This window comes from Rhincodon typus, chromosome 1 (genome assembly GCF_021869965.1).
Source record: "Rhincodon typus isolate 14 chromosome 1, sRhiTyp1.1, whole genome shotgun sequence".
In the NCBI taxonomy this organism is placed as follows: Eukaryota; Metazoa; Chordata; class Chondrichthyes; order Orectolobiformes; family Rhincodontidae; genus Rhincodon; species Rhincodon typus.
Window position 1 is genome coordinate 48,248,387 of NC_063332.1, and position 8,873 is coordinate 48,257,259.

An 8,873-nucleotide genomic window follows, 5' to 3' on the forward strand; every position below is an offset into this window, starting at 1 on the left:
GAATTTACATAACAACCCATCCTCATCAGCCTCCTGTGGTAAAGAATTCCACACATTCACTGCCCTCAGAGATGCTGTTCCTTCTCAACACTGTCCTAACTAGGACCCCTTACTCTGAGATTATGTTCTGGTTCATTTCTGAATTTGAACCAGTTCTCTTCTGGTTAAATATTCAGTTCAAATTTAATATTGTTCTTACAGCATTTAGAAAATGCTGTTCGCACGTAGCTTCGTTTGTGTGTGTTGGGATGGTTACTGGTTGAAGTTCAGTACCTGGTCCGTGTGTATGGCTTTTCTGTGTACTTTCATTTGGAGTTTCCCATTTGTCTTGCGCTTTACCATGACGTGCGGGAATGGGAGCTGTTTGTTCTTCTCCTCCTCTCTGGTAAATTTTATTCCGGTGAGGGTGTTGTTTATAAGTTTGTGTGTCTCCTCTAGTTTGGTCCGTTCAATGATGACAAAGATGCCATCCAGGTAGCGTATCCATAGTTTTGGTTGGATTAGCGGAAGGGCCGTCCTTCCTAGTTTTTGCATCGTTGCCTCTACTACGAGTCTAGAGATAGGTGATCCCATGGGTATCTTGTTGATTTGTTCATATGCTTGGCCATTGAAAATGAAGTGGGTGGTGAGGCATAGGTCCAGTAGTTTGAGCATGTTGTCTGTGGAGATGGTTTCACTGGGATATTGCTCTTGTTCCAGTAGTGCTGTCATTGTTTCCCGTGCTAGTGGTATGTCTATTGATGTAAATAGGGCAGTGACATCGAACGATATCATGATCTCCTCATCATCTATCCTTATGTCTTTGATGGAGTTGAGGAATTCTTGGGCTGAGTGGATTGAGTGGGATGACTTGTTGACTAGGTGCCTGAACCTCCTTTGTAGTTCTTTGGCTAATCTGTGCGATGGAGTGCCCGGTAGGGAGACTATGGGTCTAAGGGGTACTTCCGGCTTGTGCACTTTCGGGAGGCCATAGAATCGGGGTGTGTTAGTTCCTTCGGGTTTCATTCTTAAGAAGTCTGCTTTGTTGAGCTGTCCTGTCTGTTTAAGTGTTTTTAGCGTGTAGAGGATTTTGTTGCCTAGTTGTGGTGTTGGGTCAGTTTGTACTGGCCGGTATGTGTTTTCGTTGTGAGCAGTGCCTGTGCCTTGGCGATGTTTTCCCTTTGTGTTTTTCAGTATTGCTGTCATGTGCCCTTTGTCTGCAGGTAGTATTGTGATGTTCTTGTCCTTCTTCAGGCCTTCCAGGGGCTGTCTTTCCAACGTGTTGAGGGTGTTGAGTTCGCTCCTTCTGGTTAGTGTCGGGATTACTGTCTGTCTTATTGTTTGTTGTGTTTCTTCGTTGATATTGTTGGTGCGTATTGTGGCTTCCAGTGTGGCTAGGAATTCCATTTTGTTGGCATCCCTGTAGTTGCAGTTCAGTCCTTGGGTGAAAACGGCTTTTTCCATGTCCTGAAGGTTTCCTGTCGGAGAGGTTTCTTATCGGTGTCTGTTCTGTTTTTGTGGGTAAGTGTGGCTAGCTTGTCTTGAAGGGTATATCTTTTCGTGGCTCTTGTGGTCTGTTGGCTGATGTTGATGGCTTGTTCCATGTCGGTTGTGCAGTCTTGATTGGTAGCTTCTAGGAATAAAGTTTTTTGGCGCATAATTTCACTGTTGTATCTGTGGAGTCGGTTGTGTGCATCGTTTATGATTACTGTTACCATGTTGCGGCCGTTTTGTTCTGCTGTTTCCCGGGCTTGTGGGTTGTTGATTGGTGGTTTGTATCTCTCACTGCGTGGTAATACCGGGTTCCTGAGGCATCCATGTAGGAAGTAGAGTTGTTCGCGGGTTGCGCGTTCTTGTTTGGCGTAGTTTTCCCATTTTCGTGCCAATTTAAGCGTGTTATGCCCGTAGTTCTCTAAGGTTTTGGATTAAATTTGTAGCTCGGGTTGTGGTTCAAACCAGCTCGGCGAGCCAACCAACCTCAACACCCACCCAGCAGTGTCTTACTACTGCTCAGGGCTCCAACCCCTGCCAGAGTAGCTTAAACTCCCCCACCCCCAAAAGCATGCATGCACGCACGCACACATAACCACTTCGAGTAGCTCTAGCAAATCACTCCACGAGGGTACTCATTCCCCTTCAGTTCAGGTGTAACCCGTCCCTCTTGTACAGGTCAATTTTGCCCCAAAAATATCCCAATTATCCAGAAATCTGAATCCCTGGCCCCTGCAGCAGCTCCTCGTCTATGCTTTCGTCTGCCCTAACCTTCTATTCCGTAATCCAGAGATTAGTACTTTTGAGTTCCTACTTTTTAACCCCAAACCTAACTGCCAATATTCACTCTGCAGAACCCTGTTCCTTTTTCTACCTATATTGTTGGTACCAATGCTTACAGCGCCCTCTGGCTACTCTCACTTACCTTTTGAGAATTTCATGCAACAGCTGTCAGATGTCCTTGACCCTGGCAGCAGGGAGGCAACACCCCATCCTGAAATCTTGTTTGGGCTGCAGTAATGACCGTCTGTGCCTTTGACTAGAGAGTCAACTATCACACGTTTGGACTTTGTCATACCCTGCTTTACAGAATAGCCAGTCATGGTGCTAAAGACCTGACTGCTGCTGATGTGTTCCCTTGAAAGGAAATCTCCTACACAAACACACACGCACGCCAGCATCCAAAATGGTATACTTGTTTGAGAGTGGGATAGCCATAGGACACTTCCAGTAGTACCTGCCTGCTTCTGGTAGTTACCCGTCTACCTGACTGTACCTGTAGTGTGACCACCTCCCTGCAGTTGTTATTCTCACACTCTACCTCTTGACTGCTTCAAACTGTCGCTCCAACTGATCCATGGGGTCTGAGGAGCTGCAGCCAGACACACTTCCTGCAGACAATTGACTGCTCCCTGAACTCCCACATCTGACAGGAGTATGCCATCTCCGCCCTTTAACAACGAGTGGACTTAGGGTTTAAAAATAGCCTTTCTGCTCCTGTGATGCTGCTTGGCCTGCTGTGTTCATCCAGCCCTGCACCTTGTTGTCTCATCTTACCCTTACCTTGTTCCTGCTTACTCTCCTCAACAAAGCCTGGTATTTGCTTAGGCCTGCTCTTAGATCTAACCAGCAGCAGCACCTCGAATACAAAGCAGCTCCTGCCAAAATGACTGAAACAAGATACAGCAATGCCTCCCTCCCCCAGTTTCTTAAACTTCCACACTTAGCTCAATTCCCAGCTATTGTACACTCTCTTGCCGCACATTTCTGTTGAGACATACCCATGAAAAATAGTCACTTTGTTATTGTAGCAGTCTGGCTAAAGCCAGTAGACTTTATTCCAAAATGTGTCACTGTGGCTTTAGTGGAGGGAAGGAAATGGTGGTCCAAAAAAAAAATTTTGTGGTCTTGTTGACAGTATTGAGGTCATGATCGAAGCATTTTAAAACACTATACCTAATTATGAAACCTTTGAGAGATTTTAAATTGATATTCAATAATGATTAGTTCTTGTGGTTGCTTGAATACTAAATCAATATTTTGCTTTTCAAATATAGTATTCTGCCTACATTGTAGATGAACGATTTCCAACTGTACCTGTCCTAAAATGGTCTCACATGCTGAAGTCACCACCAATGTTTGCACAAGTTGCATGTGGGGCAGCTAAAAAAAGAGCAAACAAGATTGTCCTGGCGACTCAGCGTACTCAGGAAGTGTTACTTCTGCAGTATTCAGGTGACTAGTAAATTGTGACTGCTATTGTTAGTGAGACTTTGTTTGTCTGCTTCGTAATAACAAGATGCTAATGATTCCAGAGAAAAATACCATGTTTTGGGAGTGTGTAGAATGTTCAAGGCAGGCTGATAAAGAGAAAGGAAATTATTAAAGGGACCCCAGAATTCTACAGCTAGTCAAAGATAATTAATAGCAGCTGCATACAATTTTCAGCACGATAACAATGTATATTTGATGGTAGCTTATCTGGGATTTGGGGAACATTTCAGAATCTGTTATATATGCTGCAAATAAAGTGTGTGTTAAACCAGTGTCCTTTGTTGGAGAAATTGTGTTAAACTGATTATAGGAACAGTATTAAGGGAGAAGAGGGATTGAGAGATGGTGAAATGATGGAGCAAAGTATGTTAGCACTGGTGTACTAGAAGCTGATGCAGGGTTACAAAGGAATTGCATGTGGATAATGAAAAGCAAGGGACCAATGACGAACCCTTGCAGGTCTCTAAGATTACAGTGAAAGGGTAGGAAGAGAAGCTATTGCTGTTGGTGTTTTGGCTTAATGGCCTGGGATTTGCACTATCGGCTGACCTCTTTTATTTTAAAAAAAAAGCACCATGAGATCCAGAAATTTCTGTGGAAAGAACTTTAACTTTCTCATTGTACAATTGAGTGCAGTGCATTTTAATGGGGATTATCAATGTCGTACTCCAGTAATGTCATCAAACCCTCAAAGCAGCTAATCAGATTAAAGCATCCTTGGCCTACTACAAAATGAAAAGCACTAATTCTGAAATCATTTTGTTTTTAAAAAATTTAGAGTGTAATGAAGGTTGGAACATAGACTTGGATTAACCCAGAAGTTTAAATACAATGAACAGACTTCTTTAAGAAAAATGTTTCAATTCTTTAAAAATCTAGTAATTATTGGAGCTATTTAATATAATTTCCACAAAAATAAAATTAAGATTGGTTGTGTAGTGAGGCTGAATTTGTTGCCGCTGTAACTACAGAGGCTGCACTCTGACCTCGGTGCTTCTGACATCATTGCCAACATTTTCATAGGTGGCTGCTGACATCAAACAATAGCACCATCTGCGATTGAGCAATTCAAAGATATTTTAAGGAGTGTAGTACCAAAAAAAAAGTTATTTTTCAAATATTTCTCCAATGTGCAAATGTTGTGTTATCTCATCTGGCAATCGAATACCATAGTTAAAGATTGCAGTCTTCAGACTGGATTGAATCACAAAACACCAGTTATAAATTCTGGGGTCACAATTTACTAACTGCCCCACCTGGAACCACTGACTGCCTTGCTCACTGCTCACCGCTCACTGCTCACTACTCACTGGTTATATCTCACCAAACCCTTTGCTGTTTCTCTGCTCTCCTGGACAGTGAGGTAGCGAGCTGGATAAGCAACCAAGCGGCATCCGTTCAATGGGTGCACAATAGTGTCATCAACAGCACCAAATCTCTTGTATGTGTGAGAACAGGAGGTGCATCTCGGATCACAATAAAGCACATACACCTCATTAACGATCTGTTATAAAGACATAGAGTAATACAGCATGGAAACAGGCCCCTCAGCCGAAACTGGTCCATGCTGACCATGGTGCCCACTCAGCTAGTTCCAGTTGCCTGCATTTGTTCCATATTCCTATAATCCCTTCTCATCCATGTACCTATCCAAATGTTTTTTTAAATATTGCTATTGTACCTGCCTCAACCACTTTCTCTGGCAGCCCATTCCATATACGCAGCACTCTCTGCATGAAGAAGTTGCCCCTCAGGTTCTTCTTAAAACTTACCCCTCTCATCTAAAACCTATGCCCTCTAGTTTTCAATGCCTCATCCCTGGGAAAAAGACTATATGCATTCATCCTATCTATGCCCCTCATGATTTTATACACCTCAATAAGGTCACCCCTCATTCTCCTATGTTTCAAGGAATAAAAGCCTATCCTGGCCAACTTCTCCCTATAACTCAGGCCTACTTGTCCTGGCAACACTCTTGTAAATCATCTTTGCACGCTTTCCAGTGTAACTGCCTTTCCTATAACAGGGTGATCAAAACTGTACACAATACTTCAAGTGCGGCCTCACCAATGACTTGTACAACTGTAACATAACGTCCCAATTCCTACACTCAATGCCTCGACCAATGAGGGCCAGCATGCTAAGTGCCTTCTTCCCCACCCTGTCCACCTGTTACGCCGCTTTCAATGAACTATGTACCTTGTACTCCTAGGTCCCTTTGTTCCACAACACTCCTCAGGACTGCAAAGGTTTCAGGCCAATTATGTGGTAATGTAAGAATGTGGTTTATTACAGAAGTATTCAATTTCACCAAAACATTTACAACTTTATTAGGTGGGACACAGCTTCCTTGCAAGTCACTTGGTCCACCACTGAAGCTTTCCAGTATTTACGACATGATACAACACTTACCAGTCAAGTTACCTCGGCAACATGAAGCAGTTGTTGAGAGACTTCACTCCCCTGGAGCAGGTGAGATGTGCATTTTTCAAAAGTTTCTATTAAAATAGTCTGATAGCTAGCATAGCTGTTTGTAAATTTGTTCACCATTTCATAGCATGGATTCATATATGAGAAATATAATTTTTATGAAATCTTGCAAGATCTTCACTTTATAATCAATGTATTAAGGTGTGTTGCAGTTTTCAATGTACCACTGGATTTGAGACCATACAAGGGATAGCTTACAACTTGGTGTATGAAGATCTAAGTGAATTTGATAGGAAGAAAAACCCTTGTTCTTATTTTACAGGACTTGCAACACTTTACCATTGTTGTGGCAAAAAGTCTCTGTCGGTGATTCAGCTCACTGCAGTGGGAGACCTGTTTTACCAGATGCTAATTCATAAGAATTCATCAGCTAGTAGAAAAACCACAGCAAGAGCAAGGGTTGGATATGATCATGAACCAAATAACTCAATATTGACTGAACGGGTACAATCTTCAAATCATTCTACAGAAGGTAGGGATGAAGGAGCAGAAGATTTGACACAAGGCGAAACTGAAAGACCAGAAGGAAATTCTTCACGAAGTGGAGTGGATGAACAAAGTTTCCAATGTACTAATCAACTTTTAAAACCCAGTTGCACTGCTCTTGCCAAGTGTTCAAGATGGGTAAACTCATTTTTAAAGAAGCAAAAAAAGTTTCAAAGTGCCTCCAATACCCTCCACAAACGTACTGGTATCAGTTCAAAATGTCTGTTTCCCTGTAAAACATTTAAGAAAAGTGAAGAATCAACTGACACATGCAGGGAACTGTGGGATAAAATGAGTGCAGTTATGGAGAAGCAGCAAGTTCTTTGTCACAGTACATTTCCAATACTGGATCCTGTTAGTGTCCCAGATGTTGTGGATGCCTCAGTTTGGAGAGATGAACTTAGTGAAAGGCTTACAGCTGCGTGGGAAGGAAAGTGGAGTCAGTGGTGGGAAGAGAAGCTAGGTGTGAACCGGGACAAGAAAATCCAAGCACTGCGTGCAAAAAGACGACGTGAAAAATTAGCCCGAACAAGACAGCGGACAGAGCTGTCAGGCAGTTTCACTTCCTCAGTGTCTGGTTTGTCTGACTTCAGTGATTTTTCAAATTGGAGTACGTTCTCTGGAATAAACTCAGAGCACAGTGATTATTTGTCTGGTACAGAAAGTAATGTTACATCCAGTAAATCAGCTGAGGTAAACCAATCAGTTAGGACAGTTGCTGAAAAGCCTCAGAAAGAAATGGAAGCTGAGTCCAGTGTGGCTGTGGTGGAACAAAGCCAGGCATCAATACCAACTTTTTCACAAGAAATACAGTTAGCCAGTATTCCCAAGGAACGGAAAAGAATTCTTCAGAATTACTTAGCTGCCCTGGAAGACCATTCATTCCAAGCTTCTCAAGAGGCTGATGAACTAAATATGTCATTACCATTAACTTCATCCACTCAGATGTCTTTTCCTGAGCCATCACAAGTTGCATCTACTTATGAAATGTCCTGGCGATCAACCTCTCAGAGTCAACTTGGATCATCTCAGCCAAAAAAGAAAAGAGCCAGGATGGGATTTTAAGAATTTAATAACAGAAGCATTGAGTCTTCATTTTGGAGAGAATTACCTTGCACACATCTTGTTTAAATGTAGACTTGGACCACCTGGACAGTACTTGTATTTGCAAGATGATTGTTAATTCCTGTGTGGAAATTTTCAGTCCAACATTGATATAGTTTTCACCTGAATGATTTGATTTGTTTCATTATTTGTTAAATTTATACTTGAAAAACATATATTCATATAAAGAAACAATTGTTTAAATTAATGTTGCTTCAGGTTTTTGTTAGCCAAATATGGGAAACATGTCTGTTTACAAACCCGTGTATTTAAAATGAGGCATGTAATTAGCAGAGTAGACTTTTTCTTCCAAGCTCCAGTGTATATAAACTTCTTCCATTAGTTTGCTCCTTCATAACTAAACCGTTTCAGTGCACAGCTGCTTACAGTGTAATAAGTGAAGCTTCTTTGTGTCAACCAGTTACTGAGAAGTCTCAGTTATATGCAGGCTTGTTTGTTTTAATTCTTTAACACTGACCATATAAGCAGCAATTTCCCCCTAATTTTCATCTGATCCTGCAAAGACCTCCAAGGCCTGTGCACGGCAGTAACTTCTGGAACTGAAGTCTGTGCTGCAGTTGGCATGCTGATCTCTGTGCGGAATGTCGGAGCAGCTGTGCACATGCAGAACCATGCAGCTTAGAGCGAATATTGCATGTAATGCTGACCTGGACTACTCGCCTGCCCAGGCGAGCAGCCTGGCGCTAGCAAAACTAACTAGGGAACTCTATTGAGAAGATTCACAGATGTACTGGGTGGAAAGGAGTGGTAGGATAGTGAGTGGAATTCAAAGGGCATTGTTTTCAGATGCACGAAGAATTCTGAGGTATGGAGACAGCAAACTGGGATGCATGTGAATGAGAGTGAGAGTCACAGGAGGAAAGGGTCAGGAAGGATGGGAGCTGCTCATTAAGGAGTGGTGGACACAGTTGGGTGGTTGTGTGCTCTGATGAAAGTGAATGATCAGGTAAATTTAAGTAAGGAGTGGTAATAGCCTAAGGCATAAGGATCTATGTGGGAATGGGAACAGTGGGAAGGAGCTGGAAAAT

At 42.4% G+C, this 8,873-nt stretch overlaps 1 protein-coding gene across 1 annotated transcript in view; it reads left to right on the forward strand.

Annotated features, from left to right (window-relative positions):
* Positions 1 to 8,028, forward strand: part of taf1c (TATA-box binding protein associated factor, RNA polymerase I subunit C) — a 40,405-nt gene extending 32,377 nt beyond the window's left edge. The window contains exons 12-14 of the mRNA XM_048596877.1: positions 3,528 to 3,705; positions 6,079 to 6,216; positions 6,497 to 8,028. Of these exons, the coding sequence (XP_048452834.1) occupies positions 3,528 to 3,705; positions 6,079 to 6,216; positions 6,497 to 7,785 (1,605 nt within the window). The 3' untranslated portion in view covers positions 7,786 to 8,028. The remainder of the gene's footprint in view (positions 1 to 3,527; positions 3,706 to 6,078; positions 6,217 to 6,496) is intronic.
* Positions 8,029 to 8,873: the final 845 nt, after the last annotated feature.